General features: G+C 44.8%; 6 protein-coding genes across 6 annotated transcripts; 2 read left to right on the top strand and 4 right to left on the bottom strand.

The window, feature by feature from the left end:
* Positions 1 to 609: 609 nt before the first annotated feature.
* N7533_006048 (uncharacterized protein) lies at positions 610 to 1,982 on the bottom strand (the record flags this gene model as incomplete). Its single annotated transcript, XM_057102698.1, has 4 exons — positions 610 to 889; positions 946 to 1,123; positions 1,201 to 1,544; positions 1,720 to 1,982. 4 exons carry the CDS (start codon positions 1,980 to 1,982, stop codon positions 610 to 612), a joined length of 1,065 nt encoding a protein of 354 aa, XP_056962328.1.
* A 737-nt stretch (positions 1,983 to 2,719) lies between these two features.
* N7533_006047 (flavin monoamine oxidase family protein) lies at positions 2,720 to 5,391 on the bottom strand (the record flags this gene model as incomplete). Its single annotated transcript, XM_057102697.1, has 10 exons — positions 2,720 to 2,787; positions 2,848 to 2,898; positions 2,966 to 3,008; positions 3,060 to 3,449; positions 3,496 to 3,554; positions 3,882 to 3,931; positions 3,992 to 4,127; positions 4,180 to 4,619; positions 4,671 to 4,735; positions 4,789 to 5,391. 10 exons carry the CDS (start codon positions 5,389 to 5,391, stop codon positions 2,720 to 2,722), a joined length of 1,905 nt encoding a protein of 634 aa, XP_056962327.1.
* A 1,073-nt stretch (positions 5,392 to 6,464) lies between these two features.
* N7533_006046 (RTA1 domain-containing protein) lies at positions 6,465 to 7,635 on the bottom strand (the record flags this gene model as incomplete). The annotated part of the gene is made up of 4 exons (XM_057102696.1): positions 6,465 to 6,606; positions 6,694 to 6,768; positions 6,835 to 7,324; positions 7,416 to 7,635. 4 exons carry the CDS (start codon positions 7,633 to 7,635, stop codon positions 6,465 to 6,467), a joined length of 927 nt encoding a protein of 308 aa, XP_056962326.1.
* Positions 7,636 to 8,404: 769 nt separating this feature from the next.
* On the top strand, positions 8,405 to 8,978 carry N7533_006045 (uncharacterized protein; the record flags this gene model as incomplete). Its single annotated transcript, XM_057102695.1, has 3 exons — positions 8,405 to 8,512; positions 8,574 to 8,723; positions 8,787 to 8,978. The coding sequence occupies 3 exons, from the start codon at positions 8,405 to 8,407 to the stop codon at positions 8,976 to 8,978; spliced, it is 450 nt and encodes a 149-aa protein (XP_056962325.1).
* Positions 8,979 to 9,804: 826 nt separating this feature from the next.
* On the top strand, positions 9,805 to 10,693 carry N7533_006044 (uncharacterized protein; the record flags this gene model as incomplete). The annotated part of the gene is made up of 2 exons (XM_057102694.1): positions 9,805 to 9,940; positions 9,996 to 10,693. 2 exons carry the CDS (start codon positions 9,805 to 9,807, stop codon positions 10,691 to 10,693), a joined length of 834 nt encoding a protein of 277 aa, XP_056962324.1.
* Positions 10,694 to 11,409: 716 nt separating this feature from the next.
* N7533_006043 (uncharacterized protein) lies at positions 11,410 to 12,938 on the bottom strand (the record flags this gene model as incomplete). Its single annotated transcript, XM_057102693.1, has 4 exons — positions 11,410 to 11,906; positions 11,959 to 12,427; positions 12,493 to 12,602; positions 12,677 to 12,938. 4 exons carry the CDS (start codon positions 12,936 to 12,938, stop codon positions 11,410 to 11,412), a joined length of 1,338 nt encoding a protein of 445 aa, XP_056962323.1.
* Between the last annotated feature and the right edge of the window lie 1,403 nt (positions 12,939 to 14,341).

Here is a 14,341-nt window from a genome sequence, read left to right as displayed (position 1 = left end):
GAAATCCAAAAAAGGCTAAAAAAAAGTGTACGCGGAATACACACGCCACGAAGATCTCGAGTAGAACCCCGAGCGTTAACCCGATCTTGCTGTCATCGTCTTATAATTATCACTGAACTGTGTTAACTAGCATATCCTATCGTATGGCCATATTAAGCTTACTTGAAGCTAAGGTATGTTACTTACGCACACAGTAATAATTATAGCGTCTCTGTGCCTAATTCTCATTAATATTGTTCAGATCGCATATGCTTTGTTTCCTCAGTTTGAAACCCCCGGATAATACATCTGGGGAAGTGGTCGGGGATGGCTATTTCCGGTCACCCATCAAGAGCTTTGATAGCACCCTCTCTGCAAACTAAATACTCAAGTCAAGAAATCCTGGGCACTCAAGTCAGATTATACTTATATTTAATGGCTGGCTCTGTTGTCGCTTATTTTTCCGGAAAGTGTCGCTGAAAGATTCCGGCATACCTGACTTCGGTATTTTTATCTGCTAGTAATAAACGCACTGCCATCAACAGGACGAAAGACTCATTCTAGGAATGGTGAGTCAATTATTAATCACCAGCTCTATCATACATAATTTGAACGAACACCATGCAGCTATTAAATGTAAGGATCAAATGCATCCTTGGTTGTTCCGAGTTGCTTTTTTTCTATCATAGTACCTCGAGGGTCATAAAATGGATTTTCCCCGCCCTCGTATAAAAAATCGTTCACTGCCTTCCCGAACCACGAAGCACCTCCATGGAGACGAAAAGACCGCTCAGTACCGATAAAATTGTTAATACCAGAAAACTCAATTTCAGAGTGGAGTGTTTCGGGTAATTTTGAAAGGAGTTTGACTAGATCAGCCTGGCTGACTATAAAGCGCGATAGTGCAAACCTTGGAAATGGCGAAGCTTAAACCATCTTTCCACAGGGAATATACGTTCCGGAGACACTGTGTTGCTGTCAATCGGTGGGGTTTTACCCTCATAACAATTTTCCAGCCCCGCCGTGTAGAAGGTGAACTCCTCCAGGTCTATCATTTCGCTCAGTGTTTTGCGAAGCCTTCCATCGCGGAATGTTTTCCAGTTCTCAATGGCTGATCGTCTTCCGCCAAACATGAGAGAAAGATCTAGGCGACGAAAGCCTAGTTCCTCAAAACTGTCAACAGATTATCGTGTTCCGCGCAAGGTTCTTCGAGTATCGTACAGTTGGTCCCTGTGTCGATTTGTCGAGCATCCAGAACCAGTTCCACTACATTGTTCTTCTGTTGTGCAAGGGCGCGTGTTACAATGCGGAATCCGGGGTACTTTCCTCTGTGCCTCTCGTCGACACTTTTCCAAGGGAATGTGATCACATCTCTTGGCTCTTCCGCACTTGAGACTGGCCATCCGCGCGGGATAGGATAGTTGAATCCTTGCGGAAAAGCTCGAACCATGGGGCTTTGATATAACAGGGCAAATAGGACACCATGAGCTGCGGGGGTAACAGCCACTCTTTTTAGTGCAGAGAACCGTTCAAGCCCATAGAGGAACGCCTCCTCGTCATAGATTCTAGCTAAAACGTCGGCTTGTTACAGATCAAGCTCTGGTATATTGCCCAAGACTTGCCCCGAGGGAGTGCAGCCTTGCCTAGCTTCTTCTCATTTTTGAATTTCTGATGCCAAGCCTCGGTCATATAAAGCCTGCGTCGTCGGATGAAGGTAATTTCAATGTTGTTGGCACATACGGCCTTAGGCTAAAGTGGACAATGTTCGCCCCTGGATTTCCATCATTGTTTGGTTGAGAGACAGGGTATGCTCTCTTCTCGTCTTCCCCATCTTCATAGTCGAAGTCTCTCTCGTAAAATTCCCAGTCTGGTGGCCCTTGAAGTCCTCTCGATTCAAACGACTCCTCTGTCTCTTCATCACTTGCATGCGTGATTGCCAAGTATAATCCACGCTCGGGATGAATAATCTCTGTATTAGGCCCCCCTGGCAAATCGGGCGTCATCCCAAACGATCTCTGAGATCTTATGTCGGAATTCCTCATGATCTGCGATCGCGCAAAAGATCTTTATGTTCAAGGGGTTTGCCGACAAAAACACTTGCTACAGTCTGAGCTCCACTGAATTGCAAAATCCTCTCAAAACAAGGCGGAGACTTTTGAGTTCGCGATTGGGTAAATATGATAAAATTGCACACCAGAGCTCCGGCAGGAGGTCATAGAATCCATGAGAGTTCGTCATCATGTGGGTTCAGTGCACGAGGGCCAGTGGGCGACCAGAGACTGCCAGTGGAGGTGAAAAGTGGGTTGACAACAAAATGCATTAGATGATCAGGGGTAAGTGAACCCATTCAAGACTAAACCCTCCAGGGCTGATCGGCATTACACTGCTACGCCCCGCCCTAATTACTAGATAACCTAGCACCCCGCTAACACTTAACCGGGATAATCCTTACGTATATTTATATTTCAACAAAAAGAACAAAGGAACTTGCATGCTCCAGGAATCCAAAATGCTAAAATTAAAATGCTAAAATTCATCAGCACGCCAACTTGAAGAATCCATCCTTAAAGAAATACAATTTCGTCTCCTCTGCCTGCTTGCCACTTTCTAGGTTTTGCATAGTACTACTAGTTATTACGCATATGTTACAAAATTCCACGTTAAGTAACAAAACCTTGGAAAGTCCTACTACTATCTAGTAGTAGTACTCTATCCAAACCAGCCAAGCTTCATTGTCAAGTTACACAGTCACCCATCTTCCCATCCAGGTCCTTGTAATTTCCTTTGCTTCGTCGACCAGTCCCATTTCTGTTCAGTATGATTGCATTAGTCACATATTAAGTGAAGCATTTCAGAGTTGATACATACCCAGGAGAAGCTGGACGGTACCCCGGACAGAACTTTCCAAGGCGGAGGCAACTGGAATGGCAAATTAGATTCGTCCAAAATTTAATACAAAAATTGGAAAACTTTAGCGAGCACTTACTCCATGAATGAGTATACGAAGTATGCTCACCAATAAAAATGATCTAAAAAAAATTAGTATCGGGCACTTCGAGATTTCCAGGAAGCATACTTACGTTCTTTTCGGTATTGAAGTAAGAAGGAATAAAAAGCTGATGCTGGCCAAGGCTTGGGAAAGCCCAAGATCCACCAGCATTGGACTCCTCTTCTAGCCAACAAAGGCGCTTGAAGTTTCCAGTGTATTGCTCGTAGACTATATCACCATGGAGCTGGGCAAATGCATCAAGCACGTATTGAGCATGTTCTTTTTCCGGGGTGGAAACCCAGCGCTCACCATAATCATCCAGATTATAGCTTCCGAGTATAACTGCAGGGCCACTGCTGTTCATGTTGAATCCAGGGTAGCAAACATTCCCAATGCCGGGAATATCAGTAACGGTGTTACAGCTTCCAAAAATGGGGCGAGACAAGTGCTCCCAGAACCGTGTCTTAAACTCCAGGGCAACCTAAAATTGTTAGCTTCTCCCACTAGGACTGTACGTTCGAACATACCTTGCAGGCGGATGTGTATCCAAGAGAGGCAACAGCATGGCTTAATGTCGTAGAGAAATCTGTCGTTCAAGATTAGTTTCGAAATTTAGAAATAATGGCGTGGTCAAAATACCTGGAAGTTCCCATTTCCGGACGACGGTGAAAGGAACAGCAACGAATGTATAGTCATATTTGGCATTTTGAAATCCCCGATCAGTATAGTTTTTTTTTCCAGGAGACCTGGACCTTTTTCTCATCTTCGAGATATTGAATCTTCTGAATTTTTCGATGATATTTGAGGTCATCTCCAACTAGCGGCTTAAAGGCATTAGGAAGCCGACTCATTCCTAAGATGTATTAGTCCCAAGTAATTTCAACCTTATTAGGATTCAGAATTTCTGTCTAACCTTTGTCCACCGTCTTCCATTCTGTAGAGGAGAAGAAGAGATTGTCGTATCTGCATTTATAAAGTATGAGTTTCCAGTTCATGGTCTAGATATCCATTCAGGAATCTCACAGGTTAACCCAAAAAGGGGCATCGACATTGGAGAGGTCGCCAGCTATCTCGGTATTGTTGAGGTCAAAGCCTAGAAGATTATGAAGGTAAGCCACCTGAGACCACTGGTCTCCTCCTCTGCCGTTAAGTCCCACGTCTAAAAGCATGTCAGTAATCAATTCCAAAGGTCTGAAAATAGGTAACGATACCAAGAAATTTCTTATGCGCCTCATATACGTTGCTTGCGATGAGTTTCATCATTGAGGGATCATACATAATCTTTCCTAGCTCGGCATTCAGTTTGTCCAAAACAGCAGTGTGAATTTTAGATGCACCGAGCGAGCTATCTTTAGCGACGTCGCCAATTGTTGGGATCGAGCCATCTCGGTTTCGCTTATCTCCGTTGAGAGACAGTGCGTTGTCGCTGTTTTGAATAAATGGAATCCAATCAACTTTAAATGACTCATGGTGCTTATTCAATTGATTGAGTGTCTCGGAAAGCTGGAAGACGATGCGATGGGTGGTAAAGTTCAATGTCAAAGTCTCATTACCCAGAGGAATGGGTGCCGTCAATGGAATTCGCATGGCTCCCATTTCTTGATATTGGTAATTTGATTCGTCTGAGTCAAAATATTCGGTCCGAATTCGACTAAATAATTTTAGTCCTGCCATTTCGAAAATTCAAAGAAAAAAAACCTACCCTCCAACGCGATCCGTAGACTCCGAAATTTCGATGTTCTGAAACCCCACGCTTCGAAGAAGAAACTATGCAACTGGTTAACTAGCTTCCGTTTGAATGAGTGGCAAAAGAAGCCTACATGGGTCATCAAGCCCGATATTCCAGCGCCTAGAATTCCAATGGCTAGAATAAAACTGTGAGTCATTGCCAGTGTGTTTCGTGAGGATCTGGACTGAATACATTTTTCTTTGATTTTCTTTGCATCCACAGCGCCAAAGTCCTTGCTTTTGAGTAGAGTCACGCCATTGAACCAGGGGCCTTCTGAATCGATACCGGATTCGTTTGTCATAGGGATTCGATCTCGCTTGGTGAAGCTGTCATGTAGAATACCATCCAGCGATAGAGGCTCACCTTGACCGATCCGGTTGCTTTCCATATCCCACGCTGCGATACAGCCTCCCGAGGAGGCATCGTCCGGCACAACCCAAACCAATCGACTGTCATGGCCAGAAGAAGGGCCACTAGGTACAGTTGCGACATGATGGATTGAACCAACAGGACTGACGATATCACAACTACCATATGTGAAAATATGCTTTCCAAGGTCAGACTCCGGATAGAAGAGGTGCACATTGACAATATTTGGCGCAGTAACATCATTCACTGAGATCTCGATGTTCCTGGACAAGGCAGCTGCCAGGGTCACAGGAAGTATACTGAGCCCAGCAAGAATCCACCTCATTTTGTTGTAGTACCTAGGTAATTTGGTCTATTTCAAGTTGATAGAAGTTCTTGAATTCTAAATAATCTTCAAGTTCTGTACATGTCCCAGCTCTTAAATCAATGCTTCAAAGGTTTGAATATCATTCCACTCCACGATTTAGATTTCTCGGCCGTACCTAAGTTGGAATCAGCTTACATATTATTGAATACTAGTAATATTGTGGGTTTGCGAAATGTTTAGACTGGGGTCAGATAATACAGATTAATCCGTGAACGCTTGTTGACTAGTAGCAGCCAGTTTGTTTGGAAAAGGGGTACGGCCGTAATAATATCGCATTTGGTATATGCTTGTTAATCATGCATGCTGATCATGCAGTTCGGTTAGGATGGCGCTCCACTTTTGCCCGTACCAAGGTTTTAATCTGTCGGGCGAGGACCATATTCCTAATACAGGTTTCTCTCCTAGTCGCAGACTGTCTCTGTTTCCTAAATTGGTTGGAAACTTTCAGGAGAAGGTTTAGGAAGTCAAGTGACCGTATTGTGCAATTGATGAGGCAGAATTTGCGGTCTAATTCACTTAGTTGACCAAGGAATTCGGCTCACTAATGAAATAGTATCGCAAGCTTTTGGATGCACGTTGCGCGTCCGGGGCCAAGGACACACGTCAGAGCGTTTGACCTGATGCTTGCAGAGTCGCGAAGCTGGCATACTACAAAGTCAGAACGTTTAACCCATTACACAGGCCTTGCCGGCCCACCCTCCTATATCTAGGTCATTTTAGTTCAGATACCGGTAGTTTCTCATCTATACACACATTCCTCTGCGATCACCTCTCTTGCCAATAGCTATTATATAAGCCAGTCATGTATTATCTACTTTCTCAAATATAACCAGAGGAGCTAAATAATTAAATTAAGTCAAACTCTTTAACAATGATAAATTAAGGGCTTAGGATAATGACAAAACGAAATACGTGAATCGTAACATGAAGCCTCGAAGAGGTCTATAGGCATCAAAATCCAAAAGTTCGCACTCTATTGCACAAAAGAAAAATTTGCAAACAAACAAAGTAGATCTCCTGATGTTCTGCTATCACACTGCATTGTTGTACTCTGTCTTTTCCTCCAGCAGTTTCGCGGTTTCAGCAACTGCCTTCGTATAATTTCCGCGCATCTGTTCAAAGCAGAATCCTGGATGCGCGACGCAAAGAGCTACCACAGACAGAACACACATTCTAAAGTAAGCAGATTTTATCAGCATAATCTTCCAGTTTTGCCTCACGGGTAAACATTTCGGCGCAGATATTCGATCAGTAACTTACATCGACTCGCAAACAATGAACCCGGACTCATCCTGCATAATAGAATTTCTCCAACCACCAGCCATTTCTGCGATACTGCAAAGAAAAAGTAGACAATTAGCTTCCCAATATCCTTCTTCTTGTCTTTCATGGAAAGCTTACCGGTAGACACAACGGATATAAGTGGTAGTGAAAGCGACTACAATACCACAGCAGAAGAACCAGAATTTGCGACTTTTCCACAGCTTCTGGGCATCCACAGACAATTGATACTTGGGTGCTCCCTTAACTCGGAGAAAAAACTGGACAGAAAGAATTCCAAACACTGTCAAGGTAGCAACTTGCCAGACAATTCCGGCCAGCATGATATCGCTCCCAACTGCGCTCCCCTGGGCGGTAGTTGCTGTAGCAGCAAGTCCGCCACCAGCACCTTGCAATGACAGCGAGATTAAATCACACGTCACAAAAATAAATGGATACCACTTGGCCCTCAGAATGGAGAACTTAGGGCCCAGAATGTTCACTTCGTGCTTCAAGGTCAAGTAAATAGCAGCCGACCAAAATGCTGGAGCCATGGTGAGAGTGCAAATCTGGGTCTCAAATCCCATAGAGGAGTAAGCATCATTGTGCAAGAGGATGCGACCAACATATCCTATTAAAACTATAAGTCTCTCCGAATCCCTTTTGGAAATCCACCCGAGCACCCGTGCCCAGGTGGCAGATACTAGTAGGAATTAACTTACCAGCAACCTCAGAGATAGCCCCCAGAAACACGGCCACGCCAAAGGACCAGGTCCGCCACTTTATCATCTGAACCACCTGTATCAAGGCGCAAATCCCAAATATTATGCAAAAAGCATAGCTTGCCGCGGCATTGGGGGCATAGCCGTAGATGGTCTCCTCCACCGGACAGTCAGGCGTGACCTCCGTGCACTCGGAAGGGGATGCTCTGCTTGCAATCATATCTTGAAATATGAAAAGAATAAAATAATAAATGAGCAGCTTTAGTTAACGTGAATTGATAGAGTTCAAGAGTGCTGATCTTTCATTGTACAAATCAAATTATGGGATCAAGCACCTTTATACTTTCCACGAGGTCCGGACTCGACCCGCAACTGGGAGTGCTCCCAAGATTTTCTGACTTCAGCTGAGGGCTCAAGGCTCTAGAAACTCACTAAAGTATATCTAAATTTACGTCCTATCATGTTATCTAGATCGGTGACCTATCAAATTGCGTTGAGAAATGCCGAGGGGCGTCCTACCGGCCGTAGATCTCATCCCCTGCGAAGGCTGTTTCCTGTGAAATATAGTTAGATGAACAAATTTTTGGGGTATAACCTAAGAAGTGGGGAAAATATCTATTTCCAGGTGATTCTTCTATTCGTTGTCCGTCTCCCGGGTCTTTGTCTGAGATGGTCGTGTTGGACGGAGCGCCAAGACATCACGGCCCCGGGGCCTTACGGCCGTAATTCTCGCCCGGGGAGTCTGACGGGTGTGTTGGGTTCTTTCTTAATGTGTTGACATGTGGTTTCTTACGGCCGAAAGGGAATCTCAAAATCTCGATGTTGTAATAAGCATATGCGTTTGTTTCTTTATATATGCCATCGGTCTAGCAAAGTTGAGCTCAATCCTATTTTATACATAGTGGCTCTCATTCAAGATTCTTTTTCGATCATCTCTTTCCAAAAGAAAGTCCCGGCCCTATCGACTGTCAGTTACCATTTGAAACAAAATGTCGAATCGTGAATACTATGGAAGTAGTACGCCTGGGTATACATTCCAAGCGAATGGGTCTGAAGAACCTCAATATCTAACAAACGCAGATTCCTCTTCCAGTCAAGTAAGACAATTAAAGCCCGGTATTAATAGCTCAATACTGACTCTACTTCTCATTTTTAAAGGGAGAGCCTTTGGGAGCTGTTTCAAATCACCAAAATTTGCCATTTAATCAACAACGCCAATGGGGAAACTTTGATTCAGCTGAACAAGGACATAACGGAGCTTCTGGTCAGGAAAGGGGTCTCGGTGCAACGGTAATTGGAGGCGCGGGGGTATGTATAGAACAGCTCTAAGATTTTGAACAATTTTCCCCTGACTTTTCTTCTGTTTCATAGGGCGCTTTTGTTGGGCACAAAGTTGGGAAAAAGTCAGACCACGGTACCCTTGGGACAATTGGTGGCGCTCTGGCAGGAGCAGTCGTGGCAAATGTGGCTAGCAATGCTATTAAGGGACACCATGGAGGCCATGGGTCTGCGCGTGATCGTCGCCGTGAAAGATTAGAAAGAAAGATTGACCGACTCGGCTAGTTGTTGAAATCTTGGAAATATCCAAACTGCTCTTCATCCTCGCCTCGCTTTTAGGACGATATTTATTAATTTGATGTACTTTATATATGATTCTTCTCGAATTCAAGCCCTTATCTTTATCGCTATATAATGAGCCCAATCTTCATGGTACTTCGCCAACTCTACGCGGGGTCTAATAGCTAGCTATGGGTTGGGTTGTATACCTCCGAGTCGAGAGCTACTCTATTTTGTGCAGGCCCTTTCAGGACTGGTTATAAAACTCGAAGTAAAAGCTAGCAATGTTTTACAAGCCTAAAAAACTCTATATAATCTAGGGAGTTTATCAAATTTTCGTGGTTCTTTTCCAAATCCACGAAGTCCCTTCGCCCATTCAACCCATTCTCAAATCAATCCTCGGACAATCTTAATAACTCCTAAAGCAGGGCACCCTCGAATCCAATCTTTGAAGAGTAGAGATATTTCAACTCGAACAGCTCACAGTTCTTAAATCGAATAAACTTTCGAATTTTGATTGAGAAATTGCAAATATTGTTCTGTTATCAGCGTAAGTTTCAGACTTCGGATCCCATTGGGCTGAGCTTACGGCCGTAGGCACTCCGGCCGTAGGCAATGTGGGGCAGCTGAGATCCGGTCGCAAAAAGAATAAGCCATTGGAATGCTTAGCACTTACGAGCAATTTCCCAAAAGGCTTGGGTTCAATTAGTTTATAGAGGCATGTATAAGTACCATAAATTCTTTGAAAGGACAGCCAAATCCCACTTTACTACATTGGATAACGAAAGCAGTCCCAGATACGCGGCAACTTGAAATACCCGACCTTCTAGCCATGCGACCGCACGAACTTCTTGCCTGTGTCGAGCTCGCGCTCTATGTGGGTATTTTGGGCCCTGTGACTTTTTGTACATTTTACTATCTCTTCAAGAGGCAGACTGCCTGGCTTTACCTCCAGGCATTCGCAACTGGTAAGAATTCTCTTATCCTCTTAAACCAGACCAAACAAAGCCTGACAATGATTAGCAAAAATTGCCGGTCCTGCACTCCTAATATACCTGTATCAAAATTCATCGACATCCGCAGGCGTTCAGATAGCTGCCCAGATTCTATATCAGATTGCTCTAGGTCCCCTTATGTCCGCTACACTCTCGTTCATCAACATTTCTTCAACAACAAACGACAGAAAGACAGAGCCTGCATACTCTCCGCTTGCCCCCTCAAATGGCTTGAGTGTTTCATCACTTATACTTCGTCTTGTCCACCCTATCATTATGGTTGGCCTAGTGATGGGCATTATTGGTGGCATTGACCGCATGCCCGACAGCTCAACCGGGAAGATCAATCCCGACAAGTACGACCGTGGTGCAACACTCTCAAAGGTTTCAGGTGCAATGTTTCTCATAGCCTTTGCGGCCATCATGTTTGGTGTGATCAGATTATGGAAGTACCGAAAGTCACTGGCGACCGTCTCATATTATATTGTGACTGGGATGCCAGTCATTCTACCCCTTCTGTTTCTACGGATTCTGTATTCCCTTTTGAATGCAGCTAATCTCGACATCTCAGGCCACACGGGCCACACCACCAAGTTCAATATCATGACGGGCAGCTGGGCGATATACTTTATCATGGGATTTATTCCACAGGCTACAATCATTATAATTTATGCCAGTAGTGGAGTCTTGGCCTACATGAAAGGCAGGAATGGCAGGAGACTGTGAGAAGAGTCAAGACTGACCATGCCTTCCAAGTTTAATGGCTCAATCTCGCTTGTTCGTTGTCTTTTATGGCTTCAGGCTTCAAGCCGCCACTGTCTCGATATTTCTAAGTTATTTTTTGACTCTTTTGTTTATCCTTTTTGCCCTACATAATACGAAGATACTAGATTTATAAATATTTCTTGCCGTCTCTTCAGCCTTTGTCTGTGTGGCTACAAACCTATTTTTAGGCTCATAAGCACATCAAAAACGACTCATCGTGTCCTGCGATTTTAGGCTCAGGAAGGGGAAAGTAATGAATTAGAAGTAATTGTATTTTGTTTCTGAAGCGTGCCGAGGTGAAACGATCCGATCGTTTAGGTTCCAAAAAAGCGCGATTGGTGCTTATCTAGTTCGCTTACTATTTAGGTTAGTGCGTCTTTGCCGGAGTGACTCAACCACTAACTACTTCGTCGGACAGTGAAACAATTATCTGGTGTTACTACGCCGTATTATTTCGGTTTCGATGCAAAAGTAGTTTCCAAGCCACTAACAAGCATATTCAAATGGCTTTATCGACCTTCTGAACTTCGAGTTCTTTTGGTCGGGGCAAGAAAATTGACCAAATTCAGAATTCAAAAACTATCTTGTAACAGAAAATAACAGGACACTAAACTCGCTGCAGCGAAGCGGTCATGACGGTTATGAAGACCTGACTAGAGCAGACTTGTAATTCTCAATTAAGAACTCGCAACCAGCACCGCAGGCTCACCATTAGAGATAGAGACGCATATTTGTCCGCCTTCATCGGCGGTGATCGTCCCCTCTCCAAAAGAGTTCTTCCACATCCCACCGGGCTTCCTAGAGTCGAAGCAGGGTTTAGCATCAGACCCAGATCCACCGTTGGATGTGACCACAATGAGGTCTCCGCCTGCCCTGCTCCACGCATATACCGACTCTGCGACGTACAGATGGACATGGTCGTTATCAGCAAGGCCACCAGCTGCCGTTCTCGCGGCTGAGAGCAGGGATATGGCCTTGTACAAGTCCGTATCGGTGTTGAATTTGCTGCGCCATAGATCCTCGCGGTTTGCGGGGTCATTGCCGCCCGTGTAGCCCTGTTCGGTGCCGTAGTAGATAATTGGGATGCCCCGGGCGAGAATAACGTAAGCGAGTGCGTTTTTAAAAAGCGACTTGTCGTTTTTTACGCTCAGCCATCGCGCATTATCGTGATTGTCTCAGGAACGTGCCCAGGGCGCTGGGATCAGGGAAAGCGGTATCGATTTGACCATGCATGTCAACTATGTCCTGGGCAGAGCCCTTTTGCTGGTAGAACCTGTTCATAGGATAGTAGACTGCGTAGTTAAGCAGGCCATCCATGCTGTTTGCATATCCGGCAAGGTAGTCTGGGTCACCATCCCAGACTTCGCCGATGGTGTAAACCCCGGCAGCTGAGGAGAAGGCCGACCAGAATTCCTTTTCAACGTGCTTCACGGTATCAATGCGTAAGCCGTCAAAACCGTATTCCGTGACGAGCCATTTGACCCATTTCTGGAAGAGAGCCTGGATTTCGGAACTCTGTGTATTCACATCAGGTAGGTCTGATGCGATACGGCAGTTTTCAATACTTTCCTGGCTTGAGTAGTCGATTGTGCAGGCAGAATGATAGGAGCTCTCCTGGTTCAATGGTTCCGGCTTGTTATCGCTGATTGGCCCTCCCATGTGGTTGGCAACTACGTCTGCCATGACATAGATTCCCTATTTTCGAAGCTAGTCAGTACCTTCCAACTTGGCCCGGAGAAAAAGCCGCAAATTGTACTTACCTTCTCATGAGCAGCATCAACTAGGCTTTTGAGATCATCAGCGGTGCCATAGTTCTCATTGATGCTATAGAGATCCTGCGCCCAATATCCATGATATCCGCCTGGCGCATCTGTACAATGTTAACGCAATTAGCCAAGTTGTGTCGTCGACGATAGAACAGTCTGAGGAACTATACAAACTCACTAGCAATAACAGGGGTGATCCAGATTGCATCAAAGCCCATCCCCTTAATATAGTCAAGCTTGGACTCCAATCCTGAGAAAGTGCCACCGCAGTAGTTTCCAAGGTTGCCGCAAGCATCTCCACCTGTATCATCGCTTCCACGGGCAATTCGATCAGTCAGGGCAAAGTAGATATTGCGAGACTTCCATGCTTTCACATCCGCTGCTGATACAGTGCATATCAAAGGGGATAGAAAGACTGCCAGAATGCGAGACAGCTTCATGATTCTGGCAAAAGTGATGCCTCAACTTCTTGAGGACGGTAGTGGGTTCGTGGTGGATGACCTGAGTGCAATACCGATCGGAGAAATTCGCCCCTTTTTATATCTGGGTCTCGAAAGGGATTCCTTCTACGCAGCCGGTCTCCAAGACCTTGAAATTACTTGCCATAACCCCTGTCGCGGGTTACAAATACTTCATAGATGTAGTCTTCTACAATATACAGCATTTGTCCTGAAAATATCTCCTCATACAGTCAGCTCTCCGATAAAATGCCGGCAATAGGCCGACAGCCCCAAAGGAAAGCCAGGGAATTGTGGAGAACCCCCGCCCCTGAGACTCAAGAATGCGGGATCTGCGCTCAGTTAGAATTTGAAACAGTTAGTCAAACATCAATCATACTCCAAATACTCCGTACAGCATATAGTGATTATATCAGATAAAGCTATATCCGTATGGCTCAGTAACGATGCAGGAAGAATGAGATCAAGCGGAATCAAAACGGACTGAATTCATGTCACTATTCTGGAGGAGGATAAAAGAGCGGGGTGAGTTGAGGGCAATTTGAAGGTGAGCTGAGGTGAGAATGAGACTGAACGAATAATTGTAATGAATACTGTACACTGTATTAAGGACTAGATGCATGGATTTCTTGACGTCGTTGCAACATTGGACGGCCGAAGCGTCTTCCCTTCATGCAGCTTTATATAACACGGAGCTATTGGACAGATTGTATCTGGTAGCCATGTGATTTTGGCGAACCTCAGCAACCTCGGATATCTTTTTCGTGTCCGTTAGCAGGGAAGATTACGAAGCCTACGCAGGCAGAACGCAGACAAGATGCACGCAAGAACCAGTCCTTGGATGTCAATTTGCCTCTCTGCCATTGAACTGGAAGATGGATTAAGAAAGAAGAGTTATTTGATCAATGGGAGCCAAAATCAACGCAGTGGGACCAAAGTGATGGTATTTCGTTTAATTGACGCACCAAATGTGGAGTCTTCGTGACAAGGGGCCCTAACGAACGGAGCGCATCAACTAATTTGTTCGCGGTGGGAACTAGCCTCCATCGGTGCTTTTTCATGGAGATCGCAATAAATCAATATCTCAGAGTACTGGCATCGCTGCAGTCAACGCGATCCGTGTTCCTAGCATTAATGGGGCAAATCAAGGAATTGAGTACCACATGAGAGTCAACCAAGTTACTGACCAGTCGCATGTCACGCTCGTCCTCGGAAACTGGGGCCTGGTTTACGATACTATAGGGATCGTAGAAAGAAAATAAGATATGCTCTTGAATAAAAAGAAGTTAAGCTATCTAGCTATTTTAAGATTATAGTATAATATTAAAGTTCTAGAGGCACTTAAGTACTATTATATGCTATATAGAATGGCTTAGAAGGTGTAA

The sequence above is a fragment of the Penicillium manginii genome (assembly GCF_028828005.1).
Source record: "Penicillium manginii strain IBT 31320 chromosome Unknown utg000004l:1.0-7231830.0:1.0-7236170.0, whole genome shotgun sequence".
Lineage (NCBI taxonomy): Eukaryota > Fungi > Ascomycota > Eurotiomycetes > Eurotiales > Aspergillaceae > Penicillium > Penicillium manginii.
This window is presented reverse-complemented; position numbering and strand designations above follow the sequence as displayed.